Source organism: Ovis aries, chromosome 6 (genome assembly GCF_016772045.2).
Source record: "Ovis aries strain OAR_USU_Benz2616 breed Rambouillet chromosome 6, ARS-UI_Ramb_v3.0, whole genome shotgun sequence".
NCBI classification, from domain to species: domain Eukaryota; kingdom Metazoa; phylum Chordata; class Mammalia; order Artiodactyla; family Bovidae; genus Ovis; species Ovis aries.
The window spans coordinates 42,891,284-42,913,404 of record NC_056059.1 but is presented as its reverse complement, the minus strand read 5'-3'; the positions used below and the strand labels follow the sequence as shown (position 1 = coordinate 42,913,404).

The following is a 22,121-nucleotide window of genomic DNA, read 5'->3' as shown; positions in this document are numbered from 1 at the left end:
CATAACGTTAAGAATCAGAGGAGAATGTAGATGCTGTGAATAATTAATGATGTATGTTCACACTTTTTACATTAATTCAACAGTATAATAGGAATTCAATAAGTTCAAAAGCGGGATTTTGTTCCTAACTTTATCTTCTCTCCTATCCGTCACAAACCCAAATCTTCTCACATTTTCTTCTTTTGCCTTCAATTACTTTTCTATCTTAGTTTGAGGATCCACTGGTGAATTTTTAGTGTTGCAGATCTAAGGCACTGTACAAAGTACTAAAAATGACTTCAGAGAACAAAGAAATGTCCTTATATGTTAGCACTAAACAAAGCACCAAGATGGGAGTGAAGAAAGACAATTTCTACTTTTTGTCTTTTTTCGCTAAAATACACAGAACAGTTTTGAACAAGTCCTTTGTGGTCCCCAGGGCATCCATAAATCTGATGATCATAACTAGCCCACTTGTCTCTCGAGGTGAAGTTGGGAACATCGGTGTATTAACTATGAGCAGAGTCATTTATAACCCATTCCAGTATTCTTGCCTGGGAAATTCCATGAACAGAAGAGTTTGGTGCACTATAGTCCACGGGGTCGCAAAAAATCAGACATGACTTAATGATTAAATAGCAACAGCAGGGTCATTTACAGGGAGAAATCAGGAAGAATCTCAGAAAACTAGAGATTTTCTTTTCTTATCAGAAGGTGAATTCCCACACAAAGGATGAATCTTTTTGGTGTGTAACACAAAAGAATGATTTTGCTGTGTAAAATTGTAGAAATCCAATTGCCCTCTGTCAATAAACCCCAGGGATGGGTGAGGAATTGAGTCAATATATTTGAGGTTTTGGAAAGAAACCACTTTGTGTCACTTTCCAGAATTCCTCTCACTGATTCCAGTATATTACTGATTTAGTTTGGAAAGAATAATTCCAGGACCTCTCAAACAGAATGAGGAGAAATAACTGCCTATCATGGTTTTTAAAAAAAGGAAATTGAAAGTCTCATTTTCATTGAATTTTGTTGCTATGATATGATTTCTTTATAGGGAGGAGAAATTAAATTTATGAAGCAACAGTGTTCCAAGTGGTAGCTAAAAGGGAGAAATTAACTGAGGCAGAAATATGTGTTACCAGCTAAAGATTATTCCTTCACATTTGTTTTCAAATATGAAAAGAATTCCTTTGGGTAAAAGGAGTTACCAGAATAACAATATTGTCTTGAAATAAAATTCACAGATTCTATATGGCAAAAAGAAAGTCTGCTGTTTGGTTACCCTTTAGATGAAACATGCATTGACTGAAGACACATACCACTTGAAAGTTTATTACACAAATGCTTGATTTTGGTCCTTTAAGAATTCTGCCAATTCATTTCTTGAGAGTTAGGATATTAAAATATGCAAATAAGCATGCTCTAGTTGGTCAGTGCTGATCTATGTGTAATAACTAATGCTCTCTCCCAACAGCCACCACTCCTTCTATTCATGTCACCTTCACCCAGGAGTCACAAAATGCTGAAGACTGTCGCTTTTTACTTGATTAAATTTCAGCAGGTTGAAGCTAGGCCAAAATTTTCACCTTCCTCTTTCCTAAATATTTTTTTCTCCCCCCTCTGTTAATTACATAGCTTTACACTGATTTACATGAATTTCAGCTTTCAAAATCATTGGTCTTTGCTGAATGCAAATAGGCACATGGGAAAACCATATCAAGTTTGCACAATTGATCTTTCATCATTTCAAATGGTACCTTTGAACAGTTCCTGAACTGTCTGTCTGAAATACTCCCAGCGCTGAGTGTCATCAAAAGATGTGGGGTCACCCTGGGGAAACCCATTCTCAGTGATGTAAATTACAGGGTTATTATACGTATCCTGGAATGAGAAAGCAGAAGTTTTATTCCAAACAGATGTAAGAGAAAAAAAAAAATCTCATAAAATCAGGTGCATTACCCTCTATCTTCTCTAAGATACAACCCCAAAACTAGTTTTCATCAAATTGCACTGACCCTATTAACTTAATTTTCCGCGCACTGACCTTTTATAACTAACAATGGAAAAGAAAAACTGTGCAAATATCCATGAAGACAGTCAAATGACTCTTGTTATAATGAGAAGACAGAAATATCTTTCTTCCATCAGCATCTGCTGATTGTCATTGCTCCTTAACCCCTTGGTCCCCCCCTCCCCAGTAGCTATATTCTCTATTCCCCTGATAGCTGCTGCTGCTGCTAAGTCGCTTCAGTCATGTCCGACTCTGTGCGACCCCATAGACAGCAGCCCACCAGGCTCCCCTGTCCCTGGGATTCTCCAGGCAAGAACACTGGAGTGGGTTGCCATTTCCTTCTCCAATGCATGAAAGTGAAAAGTGAAAGTGAAGTCACTCAATCGTGTTCAATTCCTAGTGACCCAATGGACCGCAGCCCACCAGGCTCCTCCATCCATGGGATTTTCCAGGCAAGACTACTGGAGTGGGGTGCCATTGCCTTCTCCCCACCCCCTACCCGATAGCAGGAATCCTAAAAAACTGATAACTTAAAATTTTCATTTCAGCTACCTAGATGCCATTCAGTGTAACAGAGACCCAGAAAGGATTCAGCTATTTCAAATCCCTATTATGCCTTTTAGTAACTCAATTGTGACCCCAGCCTGAAAAATATGTCCAAGGTACTACTGTAGCTACAATTGAATTTAACAGCAAATCCTAAGTCTAATTATGGCATTGATGCCCTTTATCCCTGGTGGCTCAGACCATAAAGAATCTGCCTGTAATTCAGGAGACCCAAGTTTGATCCCTGGGTCAGGAAGAATCCCTGGAGAAGGGAATGGCAACCCCACTCCAGTATTCTTGCCTGGAGAATTCTATGGACAGAGAAGCCCGGCAGGCGACATACAGCCCATGGGGTCACAGAGTTGGCAACTGAGCAACTAACACTACTATCAGCTAATTATCCTTCATTGATGTAAATCCTAACCACCTCTTCCCAGGCCAACAAATGTATATGCTATTACCTAAAGCATTCATTGTTCAGGTCTTTATACACATGGACATAGGCCCATCTTCCCCTCTTTCCACGTTTGGGTACACACGGATGCAAACAAATAGTGCATTTACCTTAATGTATTTCAGTAGCTTACGTATTCCCCACGGCACCACACAGACCCAATTCAAACTTATCCAAGATGGGTCTGGAAAAACTTCAACCTCCACATCCTGGAGTAAACCCAGTTCTCCTTTCCTGTTCTCCTGGTTCTTGACTAAGCGAGTTGTGTAATACTGCACAGCAAAGAAATCAGCAGTGCCTTTGATCATCCTCTTCTCTTCTTCTGTAAATTCTGGAAGCCGTGATGATGAGTAGCCCTGCTTTTTACTCATGAGGGCAACCTGAGACTTGACAACTTCAGGATAATCGCCATCAATAAATATGGGTTTAGCAAAGAAGTCCAACTGGAATGCCATGGCTCTTTTAACTGCTTCCTGGTCAGACACTGAGCAGGGCTCTGCTGGTTCTGCCCAGCCAGCAAAAATTGATAGAGATACCATGCCCTTCTGCTCTTTTCGGAATAAGGAATCATAGCTGTGCCAGGATCTGGCATGAGCTTTAATCAAATTATGAGCTGCCTGATAAGCCTTAGTTCCAACATGAGGCACACCAGGAGGAAATACACCAAACTCATATGCCATCACAGCAAAAATATTAGGCTCATTTATGGTGATCCACTGCTTGACTCGATCCCCAAACGTACTGAAGCAAAAACGGGCATATTTGTCGAAGGATTCGATGATTGCTTCTGAGAGCCAACCTCCTTGGTCTTCCAAGGCCTGAGGCAAATCAAAGTGGTAGAGGGTCACGATGGGTGTGACCCCATTTGCTAACAAATCGTCAATGATCTTATTATAATAGCTGATTCCTAGGAGAAAAAGAAAAGAAAGTATGAGAAGAAAAGTCATCTCCATTATGCTGACAATAAATAAGGATTGGGAGAGGATTGGGAATAACAATTTCCTAAAAAACTTTAATCCAAAATAATTTCATAACTTCCTACCTATAATCAATTAAAGGTTGGAAGAAAACATGAAGTCCAAGGAAGACTGGCTGATCAGAGACAAGAGAATATGATGGGGTAACACAATTATGGAAGCTGTTACATTCTGAAAGGGATTCATTTGGACAGATTGCTATCACGTAACTTTGTGCCAATGGGACACTTACTGAAATTATTTTATTTGTTGGGTGGGGGGATAAATTTGGAGTTTGGGATTAACATATACATACTACTCTATATAAAACAGATAACCAGAAAGGACCTACTGTAGAGTCCAGGAAACAATAGTCTCTAAGGAAAAAGAATCTGAAAAAGAATCTATATACTCTTATATATATATATAAAACACACATACATATATTCTTATATACATATATAATACATATATGTATATGTAACTGAATCACTTTGCCATACATCTGAAACTAACATTGCATTGTAAGTCAACTATACTTAAATTAAAATTTTAAATTTACATATTCATATTTTAAAAAGAAATTATTCTTTGCTTGTTTGCATGTTTGACTTTTTACTCAGTTCCACTAGAATTATTGTTGTTGTTGTCGCTCACTCACTCGGTCATGTCCAACTCTTTGCCACCACATGGACTGCAGCACACCAGGCTTCCATGTCCTTCACCATCTCCTGGAACTTGCTCAAACTCTTGTCTATCAAGTCTGTGATGCCATCCAACCATCGCATCCTCTGTCATACCCTTCTGCCTTCAATCTTTCCCAGTCAGCATCTATTCCAGTGAGTCAGCTCTTTGCATCAGGTAGCCAAAGTATTGGGGCTTCAGCTTCAGCCTCACTCCTTAAAATGAATATTCAGGATTGTTTTCCTTTAGGATTGCTGGTTTGATCTCCTTGCGGTCCAAGGGACTCTCAAGAGTCTTCTCCAACAGCACTGTTTGAAAGCATCAGTTCTTCAGTGGTGCTCAACCTTCTTTATGGTCCAACTCTCACATCCATACCTGACTACTGGAGAAGCCATAGCTTTGACTAGATGAGCTTTAATTGGCAAAGTGATGTCTCTGCTTTTTAATACACTGTCTAGGTTGGTCATAGCTTTTCTTCCAAGGAGGAAGCGTCTTTTAATTTCATGACTGCAGTCACCATCTGCAGTTATTTTGGAGACCAAAAAAATAAAGTCTGTCACTGTTTCCATTGTTTCCCCATCTGTTTGCCATGAAGCAATAGGACCAGATGCTGTGTTCTTCAATTTTTGAATGTTGAGTTTTAAGGTAGCTTTCTCCTTTTCTTTTCACCTTCATCAAGAGGCTCTTTAGTTCCTCTTAGCTTTCTGCCATAAGAGCGGTGTCATCTGCATATATAAGGTTATTGACACTTCTCCCACCAATCTTGATTCCGGCTTGTGCTTCACCTAGCCCGGCATTTCACATGATGTACTCTGCATTAAAGTTAAATAAGCAGGGTTACAATAAAGACTCTTGATGTACTCCTTTCCCAGTTTTGAACCAGTCCATTGTTTTATGTCCTATTCTAACTGTTGTTTCTTGATCTGCATACAGGTTTCTCAGGAAACAGATAAGGTGGTCTGGCATTCCCATCACTTGAAGAATTTTTCAGTTTGTTGTGATCCACACAAAGGCTTTAGCATAGTCAATGAAGCAAAAGTAGATGTTTTTCTGGAAATCTCTTGCTTTTTCAATGATCCAACAGATGTTGGCAATTTGATCTCTGGTTCATCTGCCTTTTCTAAATCCAGCTTGAACATCTGGAAGTTCTCAGTTCACGTACTATTGAAGCCTAAATTGGAAACTTTTGAGCATTACTTTGCTACCATACGAAATGAGTGCAATTGAGTGAAAGTTTGAACATTCCTTGGCACTGCCTTTCTTTGGGGCTAGAATGAAAACTGACCTTTTCCAGTTCTGTGGCCACTGCTGTGTTTTCCAAATTTGCTGGCCTATTGAGTGCAGCACTTTAACAGCATCATCTTTTAGGATTTGAAATAGCTAGCTGGAATTCCATCACCTCCACTAGCTTTGTTGGTAGTGATGCTTCCTAAGGCCCACTTGACTGCACTCCAAGACGTCTGGCTCTAGGTGAGTGATCACACCGTCATGTGATCGTATGACCCATCATTATCTGGGTCATTAAAATCTTTTTTATATAGTTCTTCTGTGTATTCTTGCCACCTCTTCTTAATATCTTCTGCTTCGGTTAGGTCATGAGCCTTGTCTAATTTACCTCTGGATCCCCCAAATCCTGGGACAATAGCAGAAACCTAGTAGAGACTCAATAAATAGCTCTTGAGTGAATGAATAAATTTCAACAATATTCAACATAAAGTAAAGAAGATGAATGCAATGACTGCCTCGGTGCTTCTCCAGACAGGTCAGTCTTACAAATCTAAGAAAAGAGACTCACTGAGCATGGACAAGGGCTCAGCATCAGTCCCAGGGTGTGAGGTACAAAGACAGAAAGCCAGGGCCGTGACACATTAAAGAACTTTCCACTGGAGAGTTTGCTGTAAATTTCTGACATAATCCATTGGAATACCTGGGCTTCCCTGTTGGCTCAGATGGTAAGGAATCTGGCTGCAATGCAGGACACCCAGGTTCGATCCTTGGGTTGGGAAGATCCCCTGGAGAAGAGAATGACAACCCACTCCAGTATTCTTGCTTAGAGAATTCCATGAACAGAGGAGACTGGTGGGCTACAGTCCATGGGGTCACAAAGAGTCAGACATCATTGAGTGACTAAGCACGGCACAGCACATGATTATATGTTTAAGAGTATGGAGGGAAAAAGAGGAGATATATGTACACATATAGCTGATGCACTTTCCTGTACAGTAGAAACTAAGAAAACACCGCAAAGCAACTATTTCCTGATGGCTGTGCCTGCAGTGCAGGAGATCCAGGTTCAATGAGTGGGTTGTGAAGATCCCCTGGAGGAGGCTACTTACTCCCATATACTTGCCTAGAGAATACCAATGGACAGAGGAGCCTGTTGGGCTACAGTCCATGGGGTCACAAAGAGTCACACATGACTGAGCAACTAATGTTTTCACACTTACACTCCAGTAAACACTTAAAACAATAAAAAAAAATTTTTTAATTAAAAAAAGAACAAGTTTGGAAAGAAACTAAGCCAAGAGGAGAGAAGCATTCCTATTTTAAAAGATGATTTCCTGAATAATAATTGTAAATTCATATACAGAACTTGTGTTGCATTCAAAGTTTGCCAAGCAGGGTCCCTTTATCTCTTCTTAGAGTTATTATCTTCCAATTTTAAATAATAATTGAGATTTTTGTGTACATTTCATTTATTCAATCATTAATTTGTTCATTCCTCAAATATGCCTTTAGAGAGACACTACTATATGCTTGATTACAAACATTATAAACACTCTTCTTGTACTAAGAAAACTTTAATTGTAGTAGTAACCAGGCATGTTTAGTTGCTCAGTAGTGCCCGACCCTTTACGACTCTTTGGACTGTAGCCTGCCAAGGCTCCTCTCTCCATGGGATTTCCCAGTCAAGAATACTGGAGTGGGTTGCCATTTCCTTCTCCAGGGATCTTCCCAACCCAGGGATAAAACCTGCATCTCCTGTGCCTCCTGCATTGCAGGCAGATTCTTTACTCACTGAGCTATCGGGGAAGCCCCTTAAACGTAAGTAGGGACTACAAATAAATTCATAAATAATTATCATACAGTATTATTATTAAAGGTAAGTCCCCATCCCAAACTGAGGGCATATGAAAATCTACTCTGAAAGCAGAGTAGCAGTATGGTTTCAAAAGTGAACTATGGTGACAGGCTACCTAAGTTCTATCCCAAAATCTTCACCTACTAGTTCAGTGACCTCAGGAGAGTTACTTTATCTCTCTGAGTTATATTTTCTTGTCTGTAAAATGTAGGCAATAATAGAAACCTATTTCAATAATTGTTCTGAGAGTTTAATGAGTTGATAAATTGAACATGCTTAGAACAGTTCTTGGCACAGATAACTATGATTCTAATAATGATTATTATTGTTATTGTTGTCCTGAGTGACATCTAAACTGATCCTTAAAAGATGGATACAAATGACCCACATAAGGCAAGGAGGAGGGATCCAGGAAGAGAAAAAAGGGAAACAATTGTGCAAAAGGCCAAAAGAAGAATGGAAATCAACAAAGACCTCCCAAATGTGAACAGTCTGCTTATTCCAAGTTTGCAACAAGGAGCCAGCCATTATCACTAGCATTTGGCAGATACTCAAAGGCTATCAGGGAGGCAGGAAAGCTTCACAATAAAAACAGTGAGGGGAGGATCCTGGTACCTTTTGATTGAAAGCTGTTGGCACAGGGAGGCTGGAGGTGGGCTGACTGGAACCAGGGCATCTTGGGTAATTGGGTTGGGGAGCAAATTTGCCTTTTTCTGATTGGTCCTAAGTTCAAAGAGGACAGAGGAACAAAAACAAAGAAGGGGCAGTTGTTGACCATATTCTGACTTTTCTGGGTCAACTGATACAGAAATTGTGGTTTGGCTGCCTGGACTTTTCATGAGGGTCAGAGTTTTACCATCATATATGGCATGGCCTTTATTTGTAAATTCATTCTCTTAGGACAATATGGCTCTTTCTGGTAACTGAAAGCTCACAATAAGGAGAATGTATAGCTCAGCAGAAGGGAAATGAGAATAGTGAGAGGTAAGCAGCATAAGCAGAAGCCAGATTATGCAAGGTCATGGGTTGTCTGTCTGTCTGTAAGAATGGGTAATTTTTAACAACAGCTCACTTATTTTGCAAGCATGAACATCATGTGGGTCATGCATAGCAACTCCATACTTGGAAGCCCCTTTTGCATGCCATTACTCACTGGGTAGACATAATAAGTTACACCACCCAGAAGATGTCCAAGTTGTAATCCATAGATCATGTGAATATGTTACTTCTTATGTTACTTCAAAGGGACTTTGCAGATATCATTCTGATTAAGGATCCTGAGTTGGGAAGATGTTTCTAGATTGTTCAGGTGGACCCACTCTGCCACATGAGTCCTTAGAAGTGAAAGAGGATGGCAGAAGAATGGGTCGAAGAGATGCAACAACAGAAAAAAGAGTCACAAGAGGTGGCAGCATAAGAGAGATTCAGCCAACTATTGCTGGTTTTGAAGATGGAAGAAGGGAGCCAGCAGCTGAGAAGTGCAGGTGGCCTACAGAGGCTGAAAACGGTCCTCAGCTCAGTCATCCAAGAAAAGGAGACTCCAGTCCGACAACCCCAAGAAACTGAATTCTGCTAACAACATGAATGAACTGAGAAACAGAGTCTCCCTTAGATCTTTGTAAAAGACATGCAGCCTGTAAGCACAGAGGTTTTTATTCTGGAGAGACCTGTGTCAGACTTCTAACCCACATAATTCTAAGGTAGCAAATTTGTGTGACTTTAGGCAAGTAAGCCTGTAATAATTTGTTGTAGCAGCCATGGAATACTAATCCACTCACCAAAGTTTATAAAGCTTTCCTCTCTCTGTAAAAGATCATTCCACCATTCCATCTCTGGGCCTCTGTAAGCCCATATTTCCTCCTTTGTAAAATGGAATATCCAAAGATCTGTATGATGGAATCATCTTGATATTGGACTGTGTTAAGGTTTTCATGGTCAATGCCTTCCACTGGCTTTGAATATAAAAATAATATCAGTTTTTGTTTTTTGTATTCATACTATACATACATGATGTAACACATTTTGTTTAATCCCTGCACTAAGTCCAAGAGGTAGGCATTTTTAGTTTCAGTAAATATATGAAAAAACAGAGACTCAGAAAGTGACTTCCAGACTTCAAGTGACAATGTTTTCAGATAGCAAAGCCAACATTTAAAGCCAGTCTGTCTCACTATAAAGACTGAGCTATTCCCACTGTGACATTCCCCTTCTTACACTAATGTTTCTGAAACAAAATCACAGTGATACTGTTTTCCTAGCCTTAATAATCACCTACTTTGGATCTGATTCATAATATCATGGTTTTTTCTTATTTCTGGAGGAATCAATGATTTATAAGCATCATTTAATATGATGCAATCATTAATGATGGCAATCAGTGTAATTCAAACAACATGATGATGTGCAATTGAATTGAAGATTTAAAAATTTTAAGTCAAATTTTTTCTAACTCATCAACATGGCAGAGCAACAAAGCATTGCATACTTAATATTTATCATCCCAGAACTTTACCTCTGGTCTATTCAGTCCTCCAGTGAAACCTCTCCATGATGCAATGGAGTGAGGCATTGAAGAGCAGAGCTCCAGAGTCAGACAATTCAGACAAGTGATCATGGACAAATTACATAACTGCCTCTCTACACCCACATTTCCTCATCTCTAAAAGAGGAATAGTAATAGCGTCACCTCAGGAGTATTTAAGCACTGAGAACAAATAGTCAGAGAGTTCTCTAGCTTTACCAAACTCTTACAATTCAGGGTAACTCATTCTATCCATTAATACTTTTTTATTATTATTATTTCTTGGTTGCATGGCATGTAGGCTCTTAGTTCCCAAACCAGGGATTGAACCCTCTGCATTGAAAGCAGAAGTCTTAACCACTGGACTGCCAGGGAAATCCCCATAAATATGTATTTTTAAATGATTGTCAGTTACCAACCTAGGGAGCCTGAAACCCCAAGAAGTCATATGGACTCTGTTCTACGTCTTGATATTTAGGGCAGGGTTATTTTAAGTATTAAAACCTTCATAGCCTTCTTTCACAGTTACTATCATCACCTTTGTTTTAATTAAACCCATTCCTTCTTATTTGATCTTTGAAAATATGAAGCATGTTTAAGTCAAAGGTCTTTTGGAAATAGGGAAAAGCCCACTCAGATTAACTCAAATGTAAAGGTGGCACTAGAGGCAGGAGGCTGACTGGTAGGGAATGCAGTGAGCATTATTTGAAATGACAGAGAGATATCAGATACCAAACGACAGGAAATAATCACAACTGGAACTTAAAGCTGGGAGCTGAGAAAATCTTAACCTCTCAAAAAGACTGATGTCTCCTACCCTAACTTCCCTCAACACATCCACTCCATTCCTCTCCTGCTCAGAAAACCAGTTTCCTTTGTGTAGCCAATTTGTTATGGTCTCAAAATGGGCATCCTATCTGCCAAGACTACCTCACAACCCTAGTGCCAACCACCCACCAAATCAGGCTTCAACTCCTCAATTCCAAACATCCCTGAGACAGGGAGGCAGTTGAAAAGGATTATCTTTTCTAATGAAGTTACAAAATTTATATGTCACAGGGAAATAAGTTTTCCCCCATCCAGTCAGCTGTGGCCAAGAGCGGAGCAGGGTTATATAGAACAAAGAAATGGGAAAATTCCCTTAAAAGAGCATCTGGCTGAAACTTTCAAAGATAATGTCTCAGTTCATAAAATAACTATACTGGAATTCTTCTAGTCAAACTGTAAATGTCTTAATGAAGAATGAACTTTGACCTAGTGCCTACCTGTGTCATACGTATAATTCTCTAGGTTCACTCCTCCTTAGACCCAACCACCAATTTCTGATGGCATACTTCCTGTGCTAGTCTCCTATTGCTGCAGTAACAAATTACTACAAACTTAGTGGCTTAAACCAATACCAAGTTATTATCTTAGCGTTCTAGGCATCAGATGTCCAAAATGGTTCTCACTGAGCTAAAATCAAGACGTCAGCAGAGCTTCATTCCTTCTGGGAGTTCCCAAAGAGAATCCATTTCCTTGCCTTTTCCAGCTTCTAGAGGCTCATGACCCCTTCCTCCATCATCAGAGCCAGCACTGAAACTCCTGTCTCCTCTCTGACCTCTGCTTCAGTTCTTATACCTTCTCTCTCTGACTGTGATCATCTTACTTAGCTTTTTTAAGGATCTGTATGATGACATCCATCCAGATAAACCAGGATAATCTCCCCATCTAAAGATCCTTAACTTAAGCACATCTATAAAGTCCCTTTTATCATGTAAGATAATATATTCAGTTTCTAAGAATGAAGACATGGACATCTTTGAGGGGGCATTATTCAGTCTACCACGCTGCCCAATATAGAGTAGGAGATTAATAAGTGCGCTTTTAGTTTACTTAACTAACATTCCTCTAAGTGTGCTAATATTTTAAATCTTAAAGTGTGAAAGAAATTCTGCATAACCATTTCTTTTCCTTTCCCCTTTCTATTTCCAATAATTGGGTCTTTTGCTAATCACTTGAAACTTACATTTGAGACAGATATGAAAACGTACTTGAACAGTTGAGAAATACAGAAATATGCGATTTCAGTTGCCAGCTCAATCTCTTCTTGTTAAGCCTCAAAAACTTGACATTTGAAAGAGAAAAGCTGTGTAATAATTCCACTTTGTAAAATATTCTTCCAGTTTGGGAACATGGGATTTTATTTACACATTTCCAAATGTCCTCTTATCAAGCTTTAAAATAGGAAGTCGAATAAAAAAACTTGAGTTTCTTGAAAAAGACAGTGACAAGGATTCTCTAATTCTTTACATGCTCTTTGAGAAAATGTTTAAACAGAAAAAACAAATGATGGCCTTTCTGAGTTAAAACAGTTCCAACTGCTTCAACAGATCACTGCACAAGAATGAGCAACCACTTATTGAAATTCTGCCTACTGGAAGCACCTCCAGTGCCCTCTTGCTCATGGAAAAGTCTGTAATATTAATCAGCTTTGGCTTTACAAAAGCTAGTGCCAAACATAAAAAGCTCAGTGCTGAGACAGTGTGATCTCCACGTGAAAACTGCACCAGTGAGTCCCTCACATTGTCTGGGTGGCCTCAGTGACTCCAGCCTCCTGCCACCACCACTCTCTACCTTCTCTGCTGCCCTGTTCTTAGACGTCTAATCTACAGCGAGCTCCATGAACCTCTGTGTATCTGGAGTTGGTGTGAAGTACCTAGACATGTTGAGGTATTGCCACCGGTCCATAATCCTTTATCTGAAAATCTTGGCAGCCATGTTTTCAGAATTTGGGGGTTTTAGAAAAGAAACATAGTAAATATTGTATATTAATACCCCCACTGGGGGTGGGTCAGTATCCCTTAATATTTCTGCAGTAAAACAGATAAATATTCTAAGCAAAATGAACTAAGATAACATTAAAACTTTGTCATCAACTCAGGTCAGCTTTTGCTGCCTACTTTGTTTTAGAATCAAACTAGTAAAAAAAAGGACTCAATATTAGAACCTTTTGGATTTTAGAATTTCAGATAAAGAATTATGGACCCATATTACAAGGTGGTGGGTTTTTTGTTGTTGTTTACCACCCAAATGGAAACTCAGTAAAAACTCCAAACTCCTAGAATCATAGGCTAGAGCAGTGGCATGAGTTTTAGTAATGTAGGGCCTCCACCTCATGTTACTATCAGGGATAGTGTAGCACAAAGCATGTGTGAGTGTGTGTGTGTGTGTGTGTGTGTGTGTTAGTCACTCAGTCGTATCCGACTGTTTGCGACCCCATGGACCGTAGCCTTCCACGTTCCTCTGCCCATGGGATTCTCTAAGCAAGAATACTAGAGTGGGTTGCCATTCCCTTATCCAGCGGATCTTCCCGACCCAGGGATTGAACCCAGGTCTCCTGCATTGCAGGTAGATTCTTTACCATCTCAGCCACCAGGGAAGCCCAGCACAGCCACAGGGAAGCCCAGCATGTGGTTTCATGTTGTAAATGTCTCTGGAACCTTACGTTTTTGACATGAGACAGAACTAGGTTGAACTCAGCTCTAACTAAATGTGTTGTCTTGGCAAATTTATGCCCAGCCTTACACCTCAGATTACCATGATTCCCTCTGTTTAGGGAAAGCCCTCCTCACTCACAGGGCTGTTAGGAGCATTGACTCAGCAAAGGCAGGTGCAGTGCTTGGTACAGGGAGCTGCACATACTATATACTCAATAAAAATCAACCACTACCATGGCAACCCACTCCAGTACTCTTGCTTGTAGAATTCCAAAGACAGAGGAGCCTGGTGGGCTACAGTCCATGGGATCACAAAGAGTCAGACACGACTGTGCAACTAACTAACTACCCTTAGAGTGATCTTTATGATGGTTATTGGTCTAGTTCAGTTAAGTGTTTACTGAATTCTTCCCTGCAGGGCACTGTACTAGATCACAGGGGTAAATAAGGCAGACATATCTGCCCACTACCCTGTAAACAATTTCAGGGATTCTCTCATATTTCTGTTAAGAGTATGGAGCACTGTCCCTGACACAAAGTAGACACTTGATATATGTTTGCTGGGTTGAATTAAAGACAAAGTGCTCACAATCAAGCAGGGGATTTAATAATGCCAAGAGTGAAGAATGTACAAAATATTTTAAGAGGTTTTCAAAGCACTATGAGAATTTAAAGGAAAAAAAGTATTTTTTGTCCTGAGATAGGGACTCTAAAGAAGAGAACACATTTGTGCTGGAGCTTGCGCTGTGTGCTGTGTATTAGTCCTTTAGTCGCGTCCGACTCCTTACAACTCCATGGACTGCAGCCCACCAGGCTCCTCTGTCCATGGGGATTCTCCAGGCAAGAATATTGGAGTGGGTTGCCATGTTCTCCTCCGGGGATCTTCCCAACCCAGGGATCGAACCCAGGTCTCCCGCACTGCATGGAGATTCTTTATCATCTGAACCACCAGTGCTAGACCTTAAAAGTATACAAAACATTTCACAGGCATAGTTGGGAATTTTTTTAAAAAAGCCATTCCAGGCAGGAGGAAAAACTTTAAAGTTTTTCTTCAAAAGTGGAAAATTACATAGCATGTTTAATATGTAGTAGGTTATGTGCTTAGGGCATTGTGTGGAGGAACTGCATAGACCACATGCATGGGGGAATTTCAGCCTGGAATGCCTCAGAGGTGAGTCAAGACTAAGTCAAGTAAAACCTGAAATGATATATGAAGGAGTTTAGATGACTAAAAAAATTTTATGTTGCTTTGTTTTAGCAGGAGATGATGCAAGCCAGCATGTCTTGGGCCAAGCTTTCAGAAAATTGCTGTGGTGGCATTTTGAACGAAGGATTAAAGGACAAAGAAAGAGAGTGAGAGTAGGTATATCCATCAAGGGCATATCAAAAAGCCCTTGATGAGGATGATAAACATCTAAACCAGGGAAGGGAGAGAGAAGATGATTGGAGCCGGCAGGGGGAAGAAGTTAAAGAGGCATGAGAAGAATGGATCAGATTTGGCAACTAGTTAGATGTAAGAAGAAAAGAAAAGAGAAGATTCAGAGATTACTCGTAGCTTTTAATCCTTGAAGGTTATGAGGGTGCCAAAGAAAAGAGAGGGTACAGATGATGGATTAAGATGGTGGAAAAGTACAAGTTAATATTTAAACTGAGCCACAAATTACCTCCTGTTCAAAGTCAAAAAATAAAACTGGCCGCTGATGCCTAGAAAGGAGACCTTTAACCAAGAACAGTTAAAAACAGGGCCTAATGTCTTTAGAATCAAGTCATGGGCCTGCTAAACTTGTATTTTCCTTATCTGGGGGAAGCCACTTGAAAGTCACGGTGTGGTGCCTCCATAAATTGTGCTTCCATTTCACAATGCACAGGTTTCCCCCCACCTCTACACTGAAAGCAAGTGCACAGGTCCTCCTAGGAGCTGTTAGCACAGGCTGTTCTCACTACGTTTGTTGTTGCTGTATACAGGAAAGCAGATAACTTAATCAAGGAGAACCTCTCAGTTTCAGTGCTGTCTCTTTGAAGCACAGGTGTGGTGAGGCAACCTCACAGTTGTGAGATGCTGAGAGAACATGCCTCCCAAATCCTGCACATTAAGCACCCCCTTGCCTCACCCTGTCCCAACCCTAGGAGTCATGGGAAATCTTACCCAGAACAAAGGAGCAATAAAGGTTCTTTATGAAGAAGTCGTTACATTGTCATGCAGGGGTTACAAAACTTTTTCCATAAATGACCATGTGGTAAACATTTCAGGCTTTGCAGGCTGTACAGTCTTTGTCCCAACTATTCAATGCTACCATAGTAGTGGGAAAGCAACCTCAGACTACACATAATGAAGGGGTACAGTTGTATTACAAATAAAACTTTATGTATAAAAATAGGGATCATGGCAAGTTTGGGTCTCAAGTCATAGTTTGCCAACTCCTGTTGTGTGGAAGGAGTTAGCCAAACCTTAGGCTTAAATTCCAGATCCACCCAAAAATACAAATTTACAAAATATCTGGATTTGAACATGCACGTATGTAAAATGTGATACTTATACCTTCCTCGTTGATTTGTGGGGTTTAGAGAAAATGTATGCAAAATGCTTCATAAATAATAGGCTTTCAAATAGGGCAACAGTCTTTTTCATTACAAGGCATAAGACAAATAATAACTAACACTTATTGAATGCTTTTATGCTATACCAGCTACTGTGTAAAGTACTTTAAAAGACCGTTGCATTAACTCTTCCAACATTTGGAAGTAGGAGCTATTACAGTATCCCTCTCTCCTCGTGGGGAAACTGAGGCACCAAGCGAGGTCCATGAGATGCTCACAAAGATAGTAAGTGAAATCTCTGGCACTTACTCCAAAGTGAACAGATTCCAGGGCCTCTGGGGCCAACCTCTGTGCTAGCTAATTAACTCCACTAATTCAGTTCCAGTTGAAATACTCAGAATCTTCTCAAGTTCTGCAGGGCTTTTCATGACTTACCATAGCATAACACAACTGAAAATAGGTTATACATAACCTTTGGAAATTCACCTTCAGGTTAATACTCAAGTAACATTTTACATAAATAAAACACTTTTTCCAACCCACTTCCTGCCCATCTATTTCCACCCCTCCCAACAAAAATCTCCAGTTGAGGGAAACCAGAATAATACTGGAAAAGTTAATGGAAACCCATTTCAAAAAATTTATCCTATAATCACTCTAAAAACTTGCAATCTCGAAGCTATGCTGCAGAATAGCATCCTGGATTAATTATGCCAGACTGCAGCAATAACCTTGAATTAAAGCTGCAACCTTCTATTTTTAAGAAACACTTGCCTTTCTGGTTGATGAAACCTGTCGTCCCATCAGGTAACAGACGTGACCAGGAAAGAGAGAAGCGGTAATGAGTCAATCCAAGCTGTTTGATACATTTCAAATCTTCCTCCCACAGAGTGTAGCTGCCACAAGCTACATCGCCAGTCTGGTTCTTGAAAACTCTCTCTCCTCCCTGATGGGTGAATGTGTCCCAGACACAAGGGCCTTTTCCATCTGCATCCCAGCCTCCTGAGAAAAAGAAGAAAATGAAACCGTTACACTCTTGACATCAAGAGGCATATGTGGAATGTAAATATTTGTCACCAAAAGAACATCCCTCATTAACTCAATGTACCATATTGATAACTTTAAAATATGTCTTTAAAATAACATGCATGAGCGGGTTATGTGTTCAGCTGTCCTTGATCCCTGAAGCTGACTGGTGGCAAATGAAAAATTATTGCATAATGCCGCTGCATAGCAGGCTTTCACGGTTCATTATCTGAAGATCTCCCAGCTGGTAGACAGAGGCAGGGCTCAGCTTATGAGCGTCTGAGTTGAAAACATCTCCTTCTTGTGAACATTTCTCCTGGCCCTGACAGACACACCTTGTCCTCACTGTGCATAAAGCAGTCTCAGACTCTATCTTTGACCCTTGACACCTGAACCCTATCTTCCTGTCATCTAACCATGGAGCCTGAGATGGTCCAGTCAGCGATTGTGGGAAGGGTGTTAGTTCCTGCCATTGCTGAGATGATAAAAGTATCCTACATTCATTCATTCACTCATCCCTTATTTCAACACATGCTCTGTATCAGGCTCCAAGCTAAGCTTAGTGGATACCAGGGTGAACTCTGCTGCAATTCTTGTCCTTGTCAATTACATGAGATTATAAAACAGCCAACATAATAGTTCCTGCAAGAAAGCCAGGAAGAGGTGTTTATCCAGATGTGGGCAAGAGTCAGAAAATTCTTAGACACTCCTAGACTGAATTCCAGAGGAGATGTTGACTCACCAAAGTGAAATGCTAGGAGGTAGGGGTGAGAGAAAATAGAAAAAAAATGAGGAGCTAGGATCAGAATAAGCCCAGAGGTAAGAAAGAACATCACACATTAGAGGGACAGAAAGCAAAAATCACATTAGATTTGAAATATGTTCACACAGAAATTTTGTCTAAAATGGTAGTTAGAATCCATTTTATGGTACAAATGATTAATTTTTTAAAATCTCATGACTCTTTAATTCCACTTCTAAGGGCATACCCTGAAAGTGTGCTCATATATTTTCACAAAAAAGATTATATGAGATTATTGAGGCACAGTTTTCTGTCACAGCAAAATCCTGGAAACAACCTATGTCCTACCAACAGAACAGATAATTAACTTTAGGTATATTCAAAGAGAAGAGACACAGATAAGTTGTTACAGTGAATGAATCAGAGTATAGGTAACCCTCTACTCTGCTCTGACTGTTTGTGCCCCCCCAAATTCAGAGGTGGAAATCCTAACACCCAATGTGATGATTTGGGGAGGAGCTTAAGTCAGGATAGTGGAGCGTTCATGAACGAGATTACTGCTTCTAAAAGGAGACCCCACAGCACTCCCTACCTCCTCTGCCCGTGAGGATACAAGAAGCCTGTGATGAGGAAGAAGGTCCTCACCTGGCCACACTGGCACCCTAACCCCAATTTACAGCACCCAGAACTGTGAGGAATAGACGCGTGTTACTTACAAATCCCCTAGTTTAAGGTCTTTTGTTAGAGCAGTCCAAATGGGCTAAGACACCCTCAAAACTATAAAGTGAAACTAAAGAAAAAATCAAGACTTGAAATATATATACAGGAATGAATACATGGAACACCGCAGATTTTTATGGCAGTGAGACTACTAAAATTGTGCATGCCTTTCCCTCTGGGCAGTGAGTCTGTTCCCCTAACCCCATGTTGTTCAAGGGTGGACTCTATTCTGTGTGATACTATAATAGTGGATACATGACATTATACATTTGTCAAAACCCACACACTGCGGACTTCATTGAATAATAATGTATCAGTATTTACCCACCCTTTGTAACCAATGACCCACACTAATGCTAGGTAGGGGAAATTGGGGGAATGGGATACATGAGAATTCTGTACTTTGTGCTCAATTTTTCTATAACTCTAAAATTGCTCTAAAATATAAAGGTTATTAATTTTAAAAAGATTATATACAGTACTGTATCATGTTTTATACAAAATATATAAAACCAAAGATGGATTTTCTGAACATATACCTTTGAGGTAAACACATAACTGCATGCCTGGAGATGGTCAGTTCAAGCTGGTGGCTGCCTTTGGGTAGACAGGGAGGGAAATGGGAATAAGCAGGAGCCTGAGGGCCCTTTGCATCTCTTATATTTCACTCCTGTAAGCTGGCTAACAGGTATCTAAGAGGCTATTGATTACATTATCCACTACCATTTTTATATACCTGAAATAGTTCAAAACGACTTTCACTCAAGAAAGGAAGTCACAGCTAGAGTAAATAGACTAAAACAATTATAGGAAAGTTTTTTAGGTCTACATCTAGCATTAATTTTCTCATATTTCGTGCACAATTCTGATAGGATTAGACATAGTCTCCAGACCAACAAAAAGACAACAAGCACTATAATTTACAGGAGAGAACCATGGGGACACAGGAAGACTACTTAAAGGAGGAGCTCTGATATCAAGGCAGGGTAGTAAAGATCTATACAAAGAAATTATGAATATTACGAATTATTATACTTTGGGGCCATATCATATAGAGGCAAAAAGCTTTATACATCCCAGTGGCTCTCAAGTTATGTCTATATATGGGGTTTGGAGGGAAAAAGAAAAAGAATACTGATATTCAATCTTAGAATGAAATAGGTATGAATACTAAAATACAACTTCAGTCAAGCATGGTATTCATAGTTTGAATAATTGATTTACAATAAATGAAAGAGCTTAATCTCAGAGAGTTTAGGCAGTTGTGTGCTGGTAAATATTAACAATTGGTTGTATATTTAAAAACATATATACTGTTGGGTATACATATTTATTACAAATTATATTGGCATAGAGGTATGTTGGGATAAAGGACATATAATACACAATTTCCAAATAACAATATGCGATGCTCTTTACTGCATATTCCTTATAGCCCATTGATTCTCATAGAATACTTGTTTAGATGTTTGCCAGACTCTTATATGGGGAGCCGATCTACAATATACAACCTGACAAATGGGAGAAGTTCTCATGTGACTGTTGATCGGTATCTTTGCTTAAATTAACATGTACAATGAAAGGAAAATGATAATATATCAGAATTTCACTTGTTCATCAGTGACATGAGCAATTTTCTTGCTAAATTGGTAATAGTTTTCAAACTCTGGAAGAGTGTTTCCTTGATTTTTTTTTTTTTTTTTGGTCCTACTCACAATGTAACAGTTACAGGCATTCTACACATTCATTTACTCTGCATTACTTATACTTTATCTGTCACTTTCTTGAGTCCAGGCAACCAACAAAACAATAAATCAAATGCTGACTTGTAGCACTTGCCAATTTCTGTGGTGTAAATACTTACACATGACCAATTTCAAGCCCCCCAAAGGACAGCACTGAAGGCAGAGTTGCAAGAGGAACAATGGCCCATCATTAGACAGTATTTCTTCTATACAGGAACAAGTAGCCTCAAGGGTATAGCTAATAATAAAATGTGTTAAAATAACTAGAAGATAAGGATTTGAATATTTATTATCTTTGTTTTTAATGTAAATTATTTATTTATGTTTATGTAATTGAATCTTTAATACTGGCTATATATTTAAGAATCAGCTCATAACGGATTTTCCTGGTCGTCCAGCGGTTAAGAATCCACCTTTCAACGTAAGGGACACGGGTTCAATCCTTGGTCAGGGAAATAAGATTCCACATGCCGCAAGGCAACTAAACCTGAGCACTGCAACTGCTTAGCCTGTGTATTTTAGAGGCCCAGAGCCACTGGAGAGAAGCCCAAGCACTGCAATGAAGAATCCATACACGCAACAAAAGATCCTACATGCCACAACAAAAATCCTATGTGCTGCAACTAAGACCTCATGCAGCCAAATAAACAGACATTAAAAAAGAATCAGCTTGTAAAATTAATGAACATTTAATAGTAGGCACTGGTGAGCCAGTACAAGCTGGCTTCACGTATCACCAATAAGTGCCTTCCCTAAGACAACACTTTTCATTAAGTGGTAGAACCAAGATATGGGGACTTCTCTGGTGGCTCATTGATAAAGAATCCACCTGCAATGCAGGAGCCGCAGGAGATGCAGGTTTGATCCCTAGGTTGGGAAGATCCTCTGGAGGAGGGCATGGCAACTCACTCCAGTATTCTTGCCTGGAGAATCCCACAGACAGAGGAGCCTGGCAGGCTACAGTCCAGAGGGTCGCAAAGAGTTGGACGTGACTGAAGCAACTTATGCGCAGAACCAAGATGTGTTTCAGATCTGTCTGATACTGAAGTTCAAGTCCTTCCACTGGACCACACTGCTGTTAGTAATAAAGCCTGACTGATGAGTCAACTGACACCCATGATACTCAATGTAAGAAGCATTAGATGTGAATAACTTGACATGCATTTTGGAACACAGTCCTTCTTAAGTGCTTGCAATAAATTTTGACAATTTTAAGAGGTCAGTGTCAGCAGGAAAATGCACTTATGTGGAGTAGTTTATTTTAGGTGTATACTAGATGAAGCATGTATAAGCAACATTGTTCCTATGAGAACCAGAACATGAATCAAAACTTAAACATTATAGTTGAAATTTTGATAAAAGAAAATATGTATAGTGGCCTTTAAAAAATATATATAGTATACAAACAATGAAAAATCAGAAAGACAAATTAAGGAATCAATTCCATTCACCATGAGTCTGCCTGCAATGCGGGAGACTCAGGTTTGATCCCCGGGTCCGGAGGATCACCTGGTGAAGGAAATGTCAACCCACTCTAGTACTCTTGCCTGGAAAAATCCATGTACAGAGGAGCCTGGTAGGCTACAGTCCTTGCGGTCACAAAGAGTCGGACATGACTGAGCAACTTCACTTTCT

The 22,121-nt window shown here is 39.8% G+C and overlaps 1 protein-coding gene across 1 annotated transcript in view; it reads right to left on the bottom strand.

Moving 5' to 3' along the window:
- LOC101103396 (cytosolic beta-glucosidase) overlaps positions 1-22,121 on the bottom strand; it is a 126,756-nt gene that overhangs the window by 63,106 nt on the left and 41,529 nt on the right. The window contains exons 2-4 of the mRNA XM_004009737.6: positions 17,028-17,255; positions 3,104-3,900; positions 1,740-1,863 (exon numbers count right to left, since the gene is read on the bottom strand). Coding sequence (XP_004009786.2) covers positions 1,740-1,863; positions 3,104-3,900; positions 17,028-17,255 — 1,149 coding nt within the window. The remainder of the gene's footprint in view (positions 1-1,739; positions 1,864-3,103; positions 3,901-17,027; positions 17,256-22,121) is intronic.